Below are 19633 nucleotides of genomic sequence, written 5' to 3'. Positions count from 1 at the left end.
GTTGCCAAACTGTTTCAGAATTAGAACCTTTGGTTTCCTACAACAGTATTTTTTGATAAATGTGTATTTTCATTCCTAGAACATTTCTGAAAATGGCTGTTGGGTATTTGAATCTATACTTGGGAATACCCCTAAGAAATAGAAAATAACCTGTGGAAACTAATTTAAGTTGAGTAAAATAAGGTAGTAACAGAACATTTATGCCAATATTTAATTGCATACGTATTAAATTTTATTTAGAGAAACTTGTGCCTGTTAGATTTTTTTTTTGAGTGGAAACAATTTTATTTTCTAATTAGGAGATGCTTTTTGTACTGATGTATTAGAATTTTGTGGAGGTATCAAGAAATTACAGTCAGTCCTCAAAAAATTTAAAAAATAATTCTTATTAAAAAAAAGTCCCGAAATAAGGTTATTTAATGAGTTGTGTTATTGATATCTGCATACCTAATGTGGTCAATGAACTTCAGTAGAGGTAAAGCAACTGAGTATAATCTTACCTTTTAGGTTGGTCTGTTTATAGTTGAATAGTTTCACCTGAGAGAGCAGTTTGGATCAAATTACTATAAAGTGTAAATTAATCTGTGGGAACTTGGAGCCAAAAGGTTTTATGATGGAAAAATGTCTATATTAACCCAATACATATGCAGAAGAAAAGCTTATTCATAGTTTTTCATGCATACTTACTATCTCCCTAATGAAATCTCAGTATTTTCTCTGCCTCATTAAAAGTAAATTGTTTGTATTAAGTCTTAAGTATTTACTCAGTAGTGATACTGAAACTCCTACGCTTAACATTTTTACACACCATTCTTGCTGTCTTGTGTTTGTGGTTTCACCTTTTGTTGACAGCTGCTCACTGGTGAAAAGGAGATACAGATCTTGGTCAAGCATTATGTGGGCATTTCAAGCATTTAAACCTCTCCCTGGTTGAATAATACTATTTTTTTCTGACTACACAACAATCATTTAGGAGTGTAAATCAGGAATAATAATTAGGAGTGTAGCCCAAGAAATCTGGATGTGTTGGTCTAGTGAGGTATTTTTCCAGTAAAGTTAGGGACACCTACTCTAGGTTTCCAAAATTCTGACATCATCTTCTGGAATGCCTGTTCTGCTCCCCCACTCCTGCTCTCCAATCCCCTCTTGCTCCCAGAGAAAGGGCTTCCAGCTGGAAGAGGTATGGCTGGAATTGAAATGAGTTTTTGGAATTACCATTTATTAGGAATAAAGGAACACAGCAGTTTTAGCCAGAGCAGGTGGAGAGATGCTACTGGGTTGTCAAGGGAGAAATACCTGTTAAAGCTGAATAGCTGAAGACAGATAATAAAGCACACCAACGCTGACATGGGAAATATGAGAATACACTGGTCATGGAGAAAGAGTCTAGAGGTTGAGATGTAGTTTCTTACTAGGAAGATGCAATTCTGAAGCGCTGTTCTGGTTTGAGCAAAGAGACTAACAACCCAGTTGCTTGTTTTTAATATGGACGTAGCTTAGCTGAAGACTGTTGTAGCAAAGGACTGCCCATTGTGGGGCCAGGAGAAACTTTTTAGACCTCTCATCTTATGAGTGTGGCTTTTGCTAAAGTCCTCACTCACACTCTACATTCCACAGTCTTTGAATTTATGCACAGTTCCTCTTGGTAATGTGGTCATTTGATTTTACATATTTTTCCCTGAAAGATCAAATTTATGCTGAACAGAAATTTATGCTTTACTTATCTACTATCTAACTATCCCTGAACTTGATCTTCACTATTTGTTCCTGGACTTTTTGCTGGACGGTAGAAGGAAATCAAGGGCTCTAAATGTCTGTGGGGAGCCTTGTATGAAGAACTTCCACTGGAGAATAATTTACCACTGGTTTGCAGTAGCAGCCTTGCTTCTTTGCCAGAAAAAGCAGCAGAGAGAAGTACTGGTACATTTGCCAAACAAGGCGTTAATGTGGTCTTGTCATTGGGAAGGAATGATGGCCAGGAAGTACTTCTGCAGGGTCTCAACAGTGGGGACAATTGATTTCTGCTTTCTGTCATTGAGTGTTGATTGTGTGTATCAGTTCTCATGTGGGTTTTAAATTATTGCTATGGTTGGAAGTTCAACCCAATGCTCCAGCTGCTAAAAGCTCATAAAGAATTATTTCTGTGTAATGAAATGAGTTTTAAGGGCAAAGGCTTACTCGTTGGTTTTTGTTTTGAACTTAATTCTAGTACTTTTGGAAACATAAAATAATTTAAAAGGCTTTCTGTATATCTTCAAAATTAATTTTATATATTTTGGAGAGAATATTGAGAATATATTACTGTTTTGTCCCAGATTTCATATGAAGCCCATTATTTCAGGTCACAGAGCAAGAAATAGAACTGACTAGAAAAGTCAGTTTTAAACATTTTTTAAAGTCTGTGGCTGTTTCATGGGAAGAAAAGGAAGGAAAAAAAGCAGGAGTATGCTACTATAATGTTTAGGTAATGACCGCTATTATAAACAATTATTATGATTGTTTTTTGCCATTGTGTTTTCATCTCAAGAGGGAATTATCTTTCCTACACAAAACTGCCTCTTTCCTACACAAATGTGAATGTTTCTGTGAAATTTTCTGGAAAACCAACAAAAGCATTTTCTGGTAATAGAAGAATGGGGAATATGCTCTCTTTCAACTCTTCTTTCATGTGATCAATTTCATCAGAGAGAAAAGGCAAAAAGAAAGAGACTGAAAGATGATCATATCTTCTCTAGGGAGGTGTGAATGCTGTTTTTTGTCTGAGCAAGTTGTAGTTGTTTGAAGAAATGCATGAATATGAATCACTTGTGATGTATATTTCATCCAAAGACAGAGAGACAGGCTGCAGTAGGTTATTTGTATGAAGCTGGGATACCTCTGGTTCATGCCCACAAATAAGACTTCAACCAGTCTCACACAGCCCATTAAAACTGTCAGTGGAAATAGCATCACTGAGTGCAGTCAATATTTATTCCTGCCCCAGAGATGCACTGAGTAAAGCTATGCCTCACAGGTAGGCCTGTAAGGATGAAGGGGAGTGCTGATTGATCCTTTTCCTGCAGTCTTATTTAACACAGGGGTTGGCAAATTATGAAATTTGATGGCTTGCACTTTTTTTTTTTCTATAGCTGTGAAGACTACATAGGCTTGGATGTGATTTTTTTAGTAAATGTGGAATCATTGCTTTCTTTTGCGCTCCCCTCTTCCTCAGAACCAGTAGGCTGTAAACTGAAACCTGCAAGTAGGGACTCATGTACATAGAGCAGTGTCAGTGCATAATGACACTGAATAACCTCATCCACCTGAAGAGCTTTTGTGGAGTTGGTATAGCCCCTGCTGGGGAGTACAGCAAGCAAAGAGAGTGTCTGGTATTCTCTGTAAAGGGTTTTGATGTTCTGCCTACTTTGCTGTAGGTAATAATGCAGTGAGAGCAAATAATGCAAGCCAATAGCACATGGAAAAAATAATGGGAGCTTATTATGGATAAATGTAATTGCACATTTCATGCTTTGCTTTTTGTAATGAGTCCATCAAGTCAAACACTCAAACACATTAATTAAACACCATTTTCCCACGGAACTCAGTAACTGGATAGCAGCCCTTAGAATATTGGTACCATTATCCAGGTTGGTCGGAGCCTAGTGTGGAGCAGCATTTGGCAGTCAGGGCAAGCTGTGATTACTTGAATTGATGAATTTGGTGGACTGGCAGAATGTGCCCCATGACTGTGGGCTAACTGCTGCGTAACTTCACCAGGCCTGCAGCAATTAAGTCAAGTCATGCTGAGGAACTCCTTTAACTGCATACTAGCTATTCAGGCTTTGAGCATCTATGGCCTTGTCCATCAAGCACAATGCTTTTGTGGTCTTTTGAAGAGCTCCTTGGCCTTAAGTAAGGGAAATAAAACATTACCTTGTCTAGCAGAACAGGACTGTTTAGATGAGAGACATGTTTTTTTGAGAAAACATACTCTGAAGTGATAGTTTTTGTCTAAATCGATGCCAAAAAGGAACTGAAGGTGCAGGTAAAACTATTAATTAAATGTTTAATCCAGAAAATATCCAGAAAAGGCAAATCTCAAGCCATATTAGTAGGATTTTGTTTTCTGTTAATGCACTTTATTAATGGTTTTGCATAATGAGGATCTTTGCCTGTCTGTACAGTGTGTAGGCATATCATGCCCTGTGTGCCCTTCAAGCACTTTTAGAAAGTCTGTATGTACTACATTACATAGTTAAAGCTACTTTGTGCTATTTAATTTAGGAGCATCCCTTGGGGGAGCTAAGTCTTACACAGTGATTGGAGAGAAGGAGCTGACTCTAAAGGGTATCTGACTTAGATTACTAAAATAACCTGGCGGCTGGACATGACCCGGTCATGTGTGCTGACAGCCCGGAAGGCCAGCTGTATCCCAGGCTCCATCCAAAGCAGCGTGGCCAGCAGGGTGAGAGAGGTGATGCTGCTCCTCTTCTTTGCTCTGTTGAGACCCCCCCCCCGCAGTGCTGCATCCAGCTCTGGGGTCCTCAACGCAGGAAGGACACTGACCTGTTAGAGCAGCCTAGAGGAGGCCACCAAGATGATTAGAGGAATGGAGCACCTCTCCCATAAGGAAAGGCTGAGAGAACTGGGATTGTTCAGCCTGGAGAAGAGGAGGCTTTGGGGAGATGTAATTGCAGCCTTCTGGTATTTGAAGTATACAAGATGAAGAGAGACTTTTTACAAGAGCATGTAGTGACAGTGTCTTGGTTTGAAAAGACAGGTATCTGCTAAAGAAGGCAGGAGCCTCCCCTGAAATGGAAAATGTAAACCCATCCTCCAAATTGTTATAAATTTGAAATTAAGGAGGGCTCTCAGGCAAAGATATGGGAGCAGGAATAACAGTACTTTATTAGGGAAGAAAATAAAAAATAACATAAACAGTGCAGTAATACAAAACAACACTGACAGAGTCAGAATACAACCTGACACCCTGTTGGTCAGGATGTTGCTAGCAGTCCAATTGGAATGGTGGCGGCAGTCCTCCCGGAGTGGCACATGTGGTTCTGTTGGAGCAGTGATCCTGTAGAAGGGTGTAGTTTTCCTCTGAAGGTCTGGCAGTGGTGTAGATGGGCCTGGTCTTCCTCTGGGAATCCACTGGGAAACGCTGCTCTAGTATCCCAAAATCTATGATTATATCCAGTTAGGAATGCTTGGCTCCTCCCTCTGGGTGGAGCTTCTCACAATGGGATGATGGTATTTTGTCATTCATGCAGTGAGACTCAAAGGCCCATTAACAGAAGATATCTCCCCTGAGGGAGGATTGGTTGTGGAAGAGATAAAGAAAACTGCCCAATTAACAGAAGATAATTGCCCCACCTCTAACAGATAGGAATAGAATACCGACCCCCATTTCCAACCTAAGACAGACAGGACAAGGGGGAATGGCTTCAAACTGGAAAAGAGTTAGGTTCAGATTATATATTAGGAAGAAATTCTTTAATGTGAGGGTGGTGAGGCACTGGAACAAATTGCCTAGGGATGTCATGGATGCCCCATCCCTTGAAGTGTTCAGAATCATGTTGTATGGGACTTCAGGCAACCTGGGCTAATGGAAAGTGTCCCTGCTCATAGCAGGGTGGTTGGAATGAGATGATCTTTAGAGGTCTCTTCCAGCCCAAACTGTTCTATGATTCTAGGAGTCTGAGGTACCTGATGTGATCCTACCTGTTAAAACCTCTCTGTGTCCAAATGAAATCACACTTGTCTACAACCTCTGTAGAGCCCACTTCTCCCTGTTTTGTCACTCACTTTTTCTCCTGCTTATGGCTTGGTATATGGAAATGTGATATTTATCTATTGACATATAATGTTTAATTTTGCCTTCAGCTTGTGTTTATTTCATACTGGTTTTGTTAATATTGCCATACTTAAGATATATATTCTCTCCCTAGGGCATTTTCTGTATCTGCTTTCCAAGTAATATTGTGTATGTAATCTTACTGAATAGCAATTATATCCACCAATGAAAATTTATGACTCTGTAGAGTTGCTGCCTTGTAACTACACATTTCATTCTTTATTATGAGACTTTGGGCAATATAACTGGCAGCTGGAGCGCAGGAATTTTGAACTGTCAGGGGTGTGAGAAATAACCTGTGGAGCTCGGGTTGGCTTGTTTTGGTGACTGTTGCAGAATTACAGAATAACAAAAGATTAAGGAGGTGAACACAGAGTGTCCAGATGGTGCATAGGTAAATTGGTTATTTTTGGCAAAGTTCAGAAATGTGTAGCACAAAGAACAGTTTCAAGGATTACAAGAACATATTTCATAATACCAAAGTAGTAATCATTTAGCCAGAGAGGAGCTGGGTGACTAGACATGGGTTTATGGGTGGGTTTTGAAGTAGGAGACAGCTTAGGCAGTGCCATGTGGCACCTGGCCATTGTAGGAAGTGCCTCCAGGGTGGCTCTCTGTGCTTCCCCTCTAGACTATCCTCTGGATGGTAGACATTTACACAGCTTAGTAGTTACTAAAATATTTAGTTCAACTTTCAGTTCATCAAATGATGTCTTTCAATTTCTTCTAAGTCACGTGAAGTCACATTTTAGACAAGTGTGCTTTTGTCAGAAGCAGATGTTTGGCTCACAAAGATTAGTCTGGTAGTTTCTCTTTGCCTTGTAGGTTTTGTAGGTTCTCAGACTTTCATGCAGTTGAGTGTTCTCGCTTGGCCTTAAACTCTAATATTAAAATGCTCCAAATTAAATTATCTTTTTTTCTTTTAAGAGGTAGAAATGTTCAGTTAAACTGGCTTTTATGAGGCTGTATGTAGGTGTGCATTCAAGAAGGTTTTTTACAAGGGGCCAATAGCACACAGATATGGCAAATGCTATGTTAAGACATGAATTAAAGCACATAAGGAGATCAGAGAGCTGGGCTGAGACTTTTCCAGCAGGACAGACTGGCCTGTATTGGTTCCAAAAGAGTTCCCCATGTAAAATTAATCTGGAAGGATATTAGCATACGAATATTGCAGCTTATGAACCGATACTCTGGCCTAATAACTCTCCATGACAAATGCCAACACATTGCATGGGTTTTGATACTTGTATTAAAAAACCCTACTTCTGAAATATGATTTTATCAAATAGTTGGTGTATTATTAGACTGGTGAAGTCAGTTACACACTCCAAACATAACAGTATGTAAATTAAACTAAAAGTTAATTTTGCATTTTCCCTGAGCAATGAAACGATGTCCTGATGGGTATTGCATTTTAATGTTCTTTTGGTTGATCATATTATATTTTCTTTCTCCTGTTATTTCCCATAAACAGTATCATTTCATAGTGCTGACAGCCTATATACTAAATACCACATTGAAACAATGGGAACTGTATTGTTCTCTATATACTGACAAATCTCTGCTTAATGTGCACTCAATAAAGATAAAATAGCAAATTTTATTAAACCAGGGGAAAAACACAATGAAAGTTATTAATATGTTTTTTTCTGTTGTGTTATACATGTGCCACTTTTCTTTTTCTTTTCTTTAAAAATACAATTTGGTTGAAATAAGACAGCAAGGAAAAACTACATCATAAAAGTGCAATAGCAATGAAGATATTTGTTTCAGTGCAGCCTCAAAAGATGAGAGAGCCCATTTCTTTTTTTGGGCAGTGGGAGAGAGTATTAAATGCTGTTCTCTCTTTTCAATTAAACAGCAGCATTAAATATAAAATAAAAGTTTAAGAATTAATATTTCCTTCCTCAGCCAAATTTCCTCACAGATTTTAAAAGTATTATACCCAGAGGAGGAGTTTAAAAAATGACTCGCTGGTTTTTATACTTCCATTTCACAGAACTGCAATATTGTCCTTCATCATGAGCCGCATAAGGAATCAAACTTGAAAAACCACTCAAGGGGCCTTTACCTAGAGGTCTTTTGGTCCACATTGTCTCACAGGAGTGTTGGTCAGGATGGAAAGTGCCTGTCCTTTGTCAGTGGATGGTTTGTGTTTGAGGAGCCTCAGCTGGTTGCCTGTTTTTTGCTCATGCTGTAGAGCTGTGTAATGACTTGAGTGCTGTTTCCATCCTTGGGGCTGGAAAGGTCCAAACACAGAAGCTGCTCCCAGAGGAGCATCACCTGCCTGTGCTCCTGGTGCCCATGAGAGCCAAATGGCGCCTCTGTAGAGGCTTTGTTGGAAGAGTGTTAGCCAGGGTGTTTCCCTCCAGGACAGCAGTTCTTCCACCTGGGTCTGGCTCAGGGCTGCCTCTTCCCGTTCTCAGCCCCTATCCTGCCTTTCCCACCTCTCCCAGCTGTAGCCAGTGACCACGGGCTGCCTTTTGCCCTGACTGCTGCTGTTGGAGCTGGTGGAAGTTGTGGCTGTTGTTCCATGCTTTAGTTCCATCTCAGGACCTGCCTGAGCTTTTGGGGCCAAGCTACTGGTGGCCATGGTGAGCATGTGTCCTGCTGGAGGGAAAGGTGCTGTCCCCTTGCTGGCAGAAGCTGTGCCACAGTGCTGGGCAGGGGCCTAGCTTTGTCCTGCCATGGGCAGTGTGCTCTCTCCCTCCAAAGCCCTGCATTCCTGCGGAGAGCTGAGCAGCTGTTGGGAACTGAGCAGGACAGACCTCCATATGTGTTTTGACCCCTGAGTGCTTGTGTGTGCTGCTTCATACTGCTTGGGAGAAACTTCCTAGGATTCATCTTTTTTAAATAAGTAAAAACATAAAAAACCTGTACAGCTAATAAGTTGACCCTTATTTTTTTTTGACCCTTGGTTTTGTCCATGCACCTTAAACATGTGACTGACTTCAAGCCATCATTAAGAATTCTGCTTCTGCTAGGTACTCTGAGTGAGGAAATCTTAAGGCAGGAGAGGACTCTTCTCTTTTGAAAATAAGCGGTGGATGTCTGGATTGGTTTTATTATTAGCCCTGCCTCACAGCTTTACCCACTGGGATCACTGCTAGAGTGACATAATATATAATATTATATATTTCCAAGTGTCGAGACGTCTCATTTAAAGCTTAACTCAATTTTAAATCCATGTGGAAAGGGAAGACCTTTAAAATACTTAATAAATTCTAATCTTAATCATATTCATCATTATTAAAATTTGAAAAAGGTTGAAATGCTTAAGGTAAGTGAAATAAGAAAACTAATAAAGAGCATGAAACACACTGGAGAAATGGAAGAATAATTGCTAAACGTTAAGAAATCTAAAATGGCCAAACATGAAAAAGCCTTCATTTCCAATAAGCATTTATTTAAAAGTTTCGCAATAACTTAATAATATAAAAGGAGATTTTAAAAATTAATTGAATGTTAAGTACAGTAGAGTGGAGAGACATGATTAAATACATTAAAACTTCTACTTGTCCTGTCTTTGGTCTTCAGAAACAATTTAGGTCTTGTCAGTTCTTGAGAGAGTTGCATCACCTGTCAGCAAGGAGATGTCACTATCAGTGTTGCTGTTAATAATAATTATTAGCATTGTGGCAATAGTAGTTTTCATAATAGTAGTGCCTGGAAGTAGCAAGGTACTATGGCCGAAGACACCAGCTTGCTCAGTTTTGTACAGGCCAAACAAAAGATTTTTCTCTTCCAAGGATTGTGTAATCTAAGCATGAAAGGAAGGACCTCTTTGGTTTTGATTGAAAATTATAGACAGGTAATCAAAATGTTTGCCTTCTATTGTTTCATCCGTTTTTAAAATTTTCTGCTAGTGCATGAAAAGTGGTATTTAGATGGTGCACTTGACATTGTAATCTGTGTGAGAAAATGGTATTGAATATTTTAAAAATTGAAACTAGTAATTGTATTTGTATTTTAGGGATTACTTACCTTGACCATGCTGGTTCAGCACTTTTCCCAGAGAGTCTACTTAAAGCTTTTACTGATGACCTCAGAAACAACGTTTATGGTAAGTGCAAAGCAACATTCCCATGAGTCTTCTCAACTTTCCATCTAAATCATTCAAAGCTGAGCTTCTTGGAAGAGACCTTCTGCAGGTTTTTAATGCTATGAGAGACTAGTTGGAAGACCAGTGCTTTTACAAAGGAGGCATAGTCCCTTAGTGTCACCCCTGGCTGCATTCTCTGATGGCCAAGGACCGGTCTATGTAGGTAAAGAAGAAAGATCAAAGTAAACATGGCTCTGTTGCATGACTCTGTTAGGCTTGGGATAAAGAAATACATTTTAACTATAAGCACTGTTCATTCTTTGTGGGTTTTTTCCACACAAAAATGCAAACCTAGTTTCTTATGCAAGGACCAGAATCCAGAACCAACCTCCTTCTCAGAGTCATCACAAAGAGCTTATACTGTGACTCAGTATAAGAATTTTATTCAGAAGGAAGCATAGCTCAAAGATCCCAAGTGAATTTCGACACAGAATAGGTGCTATTAGACTTTGCTCTGACTATTAGACTTTGGTGCCTACTCAGAAAAAGGATTGCCGAAGCAATCCTGTGCAGAGGAATATGAGTAAAAGTATCTGCAGAATTGCATAATATCTGGATGGATATTTGACTATTACAGCACCACCTGTAAGAACTTCATCCCCAGATCCTCTGCCTAAACCTTTCATTTCTTTCTGTGTTATTATCTAGCCTAGAATCACGCACTGGATGTGATTTTATACAAAGTTATCAGCATCCATTGTATAAGAAATATTGATACTGTGTGAGACAATTTACATTAAAGTGAATCATGCTCAACCAGAAAAAAAATATACTGCACAGTATTATGCTGTGAGAAGTCCCACTGAAGTAATCAAATTTCCTATGGTGTGTTGCTATCTGTGGGTCATGTGTCCTTTTTGCTAGTTTTGTGTGTTTCTTATGCTCCCTGATACATGGAACAAAGGGATTCCTCACTTGGGAATTAGGTACCAGTGCTTTGCTAGAAAATGCTTGTTCACTTCAGCACTGGCACACATGTGCTTGTCACCTGGGCAAGCCACTTGAGGGTTTTGAGTAGTTTTCATTCTCCATGTGCCATTATGTCATTTCCCCCCATTCTTTTTCCTGAATGCTGGCAAGGCTGGGATCCAGAGCATAAATTTGAGTTCCACTACAAAATAAGTGTTATTCTTTATATCATAGGGGCTTTTTTTTCTGTTATAGCAAAATACATCGTTTTGATTACATTCAAGATCTCCTAATCAACTGCATGCCAGTGATACAAAAATTAAGGTTCTGTCACCACAGACATTGTAAAGTGAAATGTCTGCACTCTGATCTTAGTTATTTCAAACATTGGGCTCAACCCTTTTAATAAGTACCATCTGTGGTAGAAAAAAAAATTGTGAATCAACTGAGGGCTTGTGAATAGAAATAGTATTGCCAGTTTGGAGCAGATTTGCATAGTACTTATAATGCTATAGGAGAACAAATTGTTTCTTTTTATTGGTATTTTCATCTAAAATGTTATCAAGAGCTCTAGCATGGTCATTTTTTTTTTCCAGTTACATCTCATACTCTAAGGACAGTAAATGCTGTCCAAGGACAGTATGGGAAGAGTTAAGAGTTAATTTAACAAACACAGATGTGAATGAAGGGGGGAGTTTGACTTGCAGCTTTTTCATTTTCTTGGTGACAATCCACAGGCCCAAAGAACTGCAGTTTAGCTGTTGAGTGTGTAAATGAGGGAAAGTAATATAAGTAAGAGATAGTCCCACTTCTTATTTGAAAATATTTGAATTGGAAATTACAGAAATGCAACATCAGACATGAAAAGTCTAAATTTTGGGTTTGAGCTCTGAAGTTATGATTTCCAACACCTTCACCCAACAACTTTCAGCAGTGAAACTTTTAAATTTTGAAAAGAGTAGCTAATATTGGAGCCTACTGCAAAAACTGTGTTAGTTTAGCAATTTTTCCTTATTCCCTTTCCAAACTGTTTTACATGTTCTCTAAGTATTTGCTAATAGGAAAGTGTGCTGTGTCTGGATATTTCTGTCATCTTTTTTGCTCAAGAAGATAAAATCATGCTGTCCTAATTGTTATATATGCTTGTGCTGAGCTGGGCTAAGGTGGCTACTAATTTTGCAATAAAATTTATATTTCAATGAATTATTTGAATTTCAGACACTAAAAAACCAAGGATTAATTCTTCTATCCAGTCATGATTGTCTGTTATCTCCAGATCATGTCTTTTGCTTCTTACCTACTGCACAAATACATTTATGAATGTGCATTCGGGCTGTAGTTTTTCTAGTATGTTTGTGCATATGCAGTTTCATTTTCTTTTTAGGGGAACTGCCTAAATATTAGTAAGAGATCCAGCTGAAGTTTCTAGGTCTGTCATAATTGCTTTGTCCTGTTGTATGTCCCTTGTCTTGCCTGAGGGGCTACAGGGAATTGCTGTGAAGTACGCATTGAATCTTTATCATCTTTTAGGCTCTCTTGGTGTAATACTTTGATAAAAGAGAAATTTAATAGCAAAATTGTGATTAATGATTCATTTCTGTATCTCTATTGTCTCCTAGGCAACCCTCATAGTCAGAATATCAGCAGCAAGCTGACATATGACACAATCGAGCATGTTCGATACAGGTAGAATAATCTTTATTTCAGATGTTGTATGATGCACTTGACAGTTTTCATTTTGGTTAAGCCTGAACTGTTTTGATGACTTTAATGTGATACCATTTTCTAAGGGTCATCTGTAATGCCTAAAGGAAACACCTCACTTCTAAAACACAAGGTATTTGGATATGATCCAATCAAGTCTTGGATCATATAAATTCTTTTTCTCCCAGATGCCCAAATCCTCAAAGTCCTGTAGTTAATTTAGTGCTGTAATACAAGTCCACAGTTTTAATTAAGATGTAGGACTTGGAATTTCAGAAGTGATTATTAGTAAGATGGTATGCTGATATAGTAAGGTGGGACTAGGTGCAAAGACATGTTAAAATTCAGATAAAATTAAATAGGGTGTAATGGCTTGTGAGAATTTGCAAAGAGCTTATGGGAATGTGTACATTGTTTTACAGCAGGTACTTGCTTCCATTGGAGTAATAAAATACCTTTTAAAGTAGTTTTAGTATAACTTTTAAGAGTAGAAAGAAATAAGGTAAAATTGAGGGTATGGGCAAGAAAATAAACTGATTCTCTAAACAAAGTATTCCTTTGAAAGCTCAGGATGAAGTATGCTGAAGGTACACATCTTGCAATTGATTTGTCGTGATTTAAGCCATGATGAAATATACCACTCAGGCACTTGGTTATTGGTTTTAGGCATTTGTTTCAGAAAACTCTTGCTATTTTATAAAATACATTTTTATCACAGAATATGGATGCTTTGGGTTTATTTCCCTGCTTTTAATGATACACTTAAGGCAAGTAAAGAATGTAATGGATTTCTATTTTATCTTTTTCCTTGAAAGTAAATATTTCTCCAAAACACATCATAGAATTCACATCCATAGCATTGTAGTGTTCATAGTTGTAATGAAGAAACTCTGTTTTATATGTTTCTGCTGCATTTTCTCTGACTGTTTTTATGGGAGTGTAAAAAACAAGAATTTCTGGTTGGATGCTGCTGCTGGCTACTATCTGTTTCCCCTTTCCCATCACCAGCTTTCTGGAGAAAGCATTTCTTTTTGCTTCTGCTACAGCCCTCTCTTGATGTTGTGCAGGATGACAACCTATTAATTTATGGCCAAATGAAATGAAAGAGACTACCCATGAGGAGTAGCTGTCTTCATAAGCACAACTTATAGCCAGTTACAGCAATACTCACAGTCTGCAGAGTCTTTTGATCAGACCTGTGTGCTCACATGCAGAGTTAGCATTCTGATTTCCATTTACTGAGTGCTCTTGCAATGTTGCTGTTTCACAGTTCTGCTTATGAAGGCACAGTAAGAAGTGCAATTGTTTTTAGAATAATTACTATTGTACTGTGTGTTCTTTGTTGTTAGGGAGTAAGGAAATAGGCTTTCACTGTGTAAAAACCTAGATCACTTGAAAAGAACTTAGATCTTCAGCATGTTTTATTTTGGATGCTTCTTTAAAAGAGCTTGAGACTTTTTAAGGGTGGAATGGGAGATGACAAGAACATACCAATGTTAGTATTGGGGGGGTTATTTGTGTGTTTTGTTTTTTTAAAAATGCCCTCTGCATCTGAATGAACATTTTTTGGTATTACACCTGATAAAATTTTTCATTTGTCCCTAAAGAAATGCAGCCATTTTTAAACTCCCAATAAAAAATTTAAAAGTATAGTTGTCAAAAAGGCATAGTCATAAAAATTCAGGAATAAAATGCCCCAAACCTACTGTCAATACGTCAGCTATCCAAAATGCAATAAAAGTATATTAAAAATCTATATCTCTATGCCATTGCAGCTAATCAAAATAAGCAGTATGACAAGACAGGGAGACAGGCAGCTCAGTCCTACATCACAGTGCATAGATCGGACTTCCTCAGTGAAATTCAGCAGGTAGTTTTAGAAATCTTTAAATTAGTTGCTAGCTTGTAATTTGGCTTTTGGCACATGTTGCAGACCGAAGTATAGCTTTTTTTCAGTGTTTGACTCCAAGACAATGCTATTTTATTTTTTTAAATTATTTTTTTAAATTTGATTTTCCAAAGTGATCGCACAATCAACTAATTAAAAATTAACACCAAACCTAATTTCAGATTTATATTTGCTGATATGGGTAACAGCAGCATTAGAATAGACTTTCCTAATCTGTCAGTGTACACTGCTCAATGGTACAAAGCTGAGGGATTTGGTTTTACCTTCATATCTGCTTGACAGAGAGAAACCATTCTTAGAATGTGGCTTTGCAATAGAATAACATAAATAATTAAATAATTGAGTCAGTGGATGTTTTCTCTGATTTACAAAATTATAAAAAGGTGAGTTACCTCTTAACCAATTCAAGTGCGATGAGATTAGAAATAATTATTTTATTCTTAAAAATATTGCTTCTCTTTTCTTAATATGGACAGCTGAGTGATTTTAAGCATTGTGCATACCTCAACATTAACCATGAGTGATTGTGAAAGAGGAAGCAAGAAATATAATAAACCTTACAGAAATGTCTTAAATGTATGCGTCCAAAGATTATAGATCCTTTTTTATTACTTTGCTTATGGATGTATGGCACTGCCATTGCTCCACTTCCACACAGCTAGAGAACAGGAGTACAATATCTCCTTATGATGCTGCAGTTAATGTAACTCAGAAATTCATTACACTGAGTATTAAATAACCCTTTTCCCATATGCAAGCATTTTAAAATACTAGATTTCTGAATATTTTAACACGTTGTCCTTGTGAATCTTGCACTTGCAATATCAAGTAGTCAGAAGTGTCTTCTAACCAGAACCAGACTGAAGTTTGAAATTTGTGGTATGTTTAAGATATATAACAGGATAATTTTTCATGTATGCACAGTGTTGTAATAGAATTTTGATGTTCATCCCTGAACTTTCAGGTCCTATGAAGTGTTAAGCTGAATCATACTTTGGGAATTCAAATATATATTTTAAAAAAAGGCCAGAAATTTCAGTTATGATTTTGGTATCAAGCATCTCCTAGACCATGGCAATATGTAAATTACAGAATTTTGTCACTGAAGCTAAAAGGATTGGGCATTGAGCTAAATGGGATCAAGTTAAACTATAGAGCCAAAACATGTATTTCTATAAGGGCTTCTCTCAAAATATGCTATCTAGTGAGCTGTAAGAGGAGATTAATCAGTACATGCAATCAAAAACATGGGCATGCACAAAACGACTGTAAATGGCTCAATGTTTTAAAAATATATTTGTTTCTGTGGTAAAACACACAAGTGGTACCAGATTATGCTGAAGAAGCAGTCTCATAAGTGCTCTTTATAATTTCATTTGCACTGTATTTTTAGAGAACATTTCATGATAGCAAGATAGAACTTTACATTTCTTCTGCAAGCATCATACCTTGCTTAAGAAATAAGTTTCCCTTCCAAGTCTTTTCTTTAGGTTAACACATTTTGAAATGGTGCTTTGTTCAAGATAGGGATTTTTTTTTTAATTCCTGGGTTTAAGCAGTTCCATGTCTGAAAACAGTAATGTTGGAACTGAAACATACATGAAAATGGCTTGACCTTTCCTGCACAGTAAGAAGTAGTAGATACAGTATCTTCTTAGTATCGATTTGTTCTTTGCAAAGGTCATTGACGGGAGACCGTATGGATGAGTGACATCTGAGCACTGCATCCTGTCCTCCTTAGTGGCACCCATCAGCTTGAAAACCTTCTTTCCAATCTAGGGTGGTTCAGCCCTTTCTCATGCTTGTTTTGGAGCACCATTTGCAATCACTGCTTTTCCTGATCCCACTGCTCAGTGGGACAACTCTGAAGTACCACAGTTGGAGAAGTCCAGTAAAAGGTCACCGTGCTCACTGCAGTGATGCTGTACATGTAAATGAGAGAGGCATTAGAAGATAATTATGAATAATGGATAGGTTTTTTGGAAGAGTTTAGGCAAGAGGGCTGATCTTTTCCTCGTGGTTCGTGAAATTATTTAGGCGCGCAATTAAACAATCCAAGTGTGCCCCAGTGAGTGTCTGATGACCCCACTGTGGGCTCTGTCATATGCTGAGTGACAGCACAGCAGAGGATTTGGCGCAAACCCTTCTTGGTTTTCCCTCAGCCGCACCTAGCCTTTTGTGCAAAGGACTCCATTTTATAAACAGTTGTTTCTATGAGTCAATCTATTACTTTTGGAGGGTTTACTCTTTGCAATCCTATGCAAGGTAGTAAAAAGCTTCTGGTCAGGGTAACAGGTCATTTTTGAATGAGTTAGGAGACTGTTTTAAGAACAAGTAAAATCACTTTGTTTTACTTTGGAACTTTGCTCCTGGACTTTCAGCTCTATTTTAATAAATTCATTAATCATTAACTTGATGAGCTGAAGCTTTAGAAAGGAATTTGCTAATGCCTTCTGTTACTCTTCTGGTAGTCAGCTTTATACCTTCATCTATATGGAGAGTAGCAAATAAAATTGGTACATGCACTGTCATGCTCCCTGACTAATCTTTGTTGCATAGAGAGTCAAGTCTGGAATTTTTCATTTATTGAAAGAAATAAATTCTTCAGTAAAATAAATTAAAAGCTGGAGGTCAAGATTGCTAGTTTATGAACAAAAAGGATTAAATGCTTCTGGGAAATTCTGAGTTTTATTAGTATGGGTGGCTAGAATGTTTTGCATAGAGGTCTGAAAAAGACTGGATGCAACCTTTATTTATTTTCTTTCTGATTCAGAAAATAACCCCTCAGGACTCTGCTTTTATAAAATGTTTGTGACAAAGCAGTTATGGAGACTAAGTTTAAATGAGATCTTTCTGTGCCATTGCTCTCTAGATAACATTCAGAGTAGGGAGAGTGGTACAGGCTTACTTGGATTCAGGCCACTGGTTTAGTTCACATTTATTTAAATGCACACAGCCTTGATGCCTTCTCAGCTGCTTTTTTGGCAGGGACCCAATGGCCTCTGTGCCCAGGGAGAGGTCATTAAAAGGGCACATGAGCTGATGAATGAGATAGTCCAACTGGAAGAAAACACTGAAAAAAATAGTGAAATTTCTCCAATGCAAATTCCTTTTTTCATTTTATCAGTCTCTTTGTCTTTTCCAGGATTTATATGGAAGCTTTTTTTCCCCTCCCAAAGCTATACAATACTTACAGAAGAAATGTAGTGTTCCTGCCTCTTCTGGGTTTGCAGCTGCTTTTCCTAGGAAGCAGCATTGTGATACACCAGTGGGTGACGTTTCTGGTGACGTTTGTGTTGCCTTGGATGTTCAAGGAGCAGTAACATTGTCCTTCCTGGCTGCTGGGAGCACTAGCAGTTCCTTTGCCAACTCCAGGGGAGCCTGACAACTTCATTAGTGGCTTACATGATTATTTCTATTTCAAGTAAGGCTTTTGGAAGACCAGATATTTAGCACAAATATAATTTCTGCCATCCCCTGTGTGCACCTGTTGTGCTTGACAACTTTGTTTTGGCTTCAGTGCACTGCTGTTTCTCAGCACAAGTTATGTAGCATTGGAGAGGTGCTCCATTTGACTGAAGTCAAGAAATTTGGAAAGCCATCTTCAATTATGTAAGATGTTCAAAATTCAGCTGATTTTTTTCATGTCTTATTTTTTCTAAGCCTATGGACACTTTCTGTTTTGCTCCATCTGAAACTGACTCAATGATCCTGCAGCAAGAAGGGCACGACTGACAAATTTTTACTTGTGCTGTTCATACCTTATTGTCATATTACAAATCATAACTTTGGGAAGTACTAATTAATCTACTTTTTTAGAAACACAGAGATAATTTATTTCTGGCCCTTTTAAAATAGTCTCTAATAATCTTTCTGAGAAGTTAGCAAACCCAGTTTTGAGCTCCATTTTGAATCTTATTCATTCCACTTGCAAAGCAATATGGGTATTTCACTTATTGTTATAATTAAGCTGTTGAGGACACACTAAAGCATTCCCAAGGGCTTCCATGGTGCCTGCCACATGTGTCTCAATCCATCTGAAATTCCTCGTATCATTGCTGCTGAATGAAGACAGTGTTTTGCACTCATCCTTTATTTTCCATCTGAGCCCCTCCTTGCTGCACTTTTAACTAACAGATTTGAGTCCTTAAAAAGTTATCATTTGCACTATGAGTCTTTTTGCTCCCATTCAAAATTCTGACTGCCTGTTCTGACTCTACTTACTGTTCTGTTCCCTTGGCACTTTGGTACTGTTTTTGTTGCCCCCCCTGCATGATCCTTAGTGATCAGGATTTTTAATACTTTAAACACTGATATCCACTGAAGTAGTAATATTTTAAAGTCCACCTAAGTCAATAGCTATTAGTGTTGCCTATGTTTTTATTATTATGAATGGGGGTTAACTAATTCATGACTTACTATATAAATTTTGGATATATATATATATATTAACTACTAGTGAACTTTTCATCTCCTGAATATAGCAATGTATTCAGGATCTTCTGCTATTTTTTTCTCCAGAAGCAGATATGATGTGCAAGTAGTAGTAACTTTAGGGTAGATGCCTCTGCAGTGTTTGAATGATTTCATCACATTTCTTTTTACTCTTTTTTCTGATGTAACCTTAGAATTATCTTCTGCCCCTGATACATCAAGTGTAACTGTGGCTGCCTTCTCATCTGTGATAATGCCAATTTCCTCTCTGCATTGTTCCAGCTCATCTGGTCTTCTTAGACACCTAGCAGACACATTTACTTTGTCAAATGATGGCACAAGCCTTCAGCTGCCTTTCTCTAATGAGCAGGTTGTTTACAGCAGCCATGCTCGATGCTGTAGTCCTAACGCTGTTGGATTTTTTTGTTGTTTGTTTTTGGGGTTTTTTTTTTGATTTTGTTTTTTTTATTTTGCTGTCCTCACCAACGTGCTCTCTTGCTGAAATTCTCAGTTACTATCCCATGTCTCTTAGCAGTTTTTTTCCTCCCCCCAGCACTGAGACTGCACCTGGCCGCAGGCAGGTGCCAGCTAGCTGTGTTCATTAAATGTGTAACAGCCTGTTGCTGAGGTCATGGCTTCTGTGATGAAAACTTTTCTGTGGCAAAAGGCAGACAGCTGCACAGCTTCCAGGCTACCCAGGGGATTTGTAAAACACCACAGGGAGCAGAGCCAGTGG

General features: G+C 38.1%; 1 protein-coding gene across 1 annotated transcript in view; it reads left to right on the top strand.

Moving 5' to 3' along the window:
* The window catches only part of MOCOS (molybdenum cofactor sulfurase), a 209349-nt gene that overhangs the window by 17461 nt on the left and 172255 nt on the right, over positions 1-19633 (top strand). Inside the window, exons 2-3 of the mRNA XM_054517392.1 lie at positions 9813-9902; positions 12470-12536. Coding sequence (XP_054373367.1) covers positions 9813-9902; positions 12470-12536 — 157 coding nt within the window. The remainder of the gene's footprint in view (positions 1-9812; positions 9903-12469; positions 12537-19633) is intronic.

The sequence above is a fragment of the Molothrus ater genome, chromosome 1 (genome assembly GCF_012460135.2).
Source record: "Molothrus ater isolate BHLD 08-10-18 breed brown headed cowbird chromosome 1, BPBGC_Mater_1.1, whole genome shotgun sequence".
Taxonomy (NCBI): domain Eukaryota; kingdom Metazoa; phylum Chordata; class Aves; order Passeriformes; family Icteridae; genus Molothrus; species Molothrus ater.
Note: the sequence above shows the minus strand (reverse complement) of the source record. Positions and strands in the feature narration are given on the sequence as shown.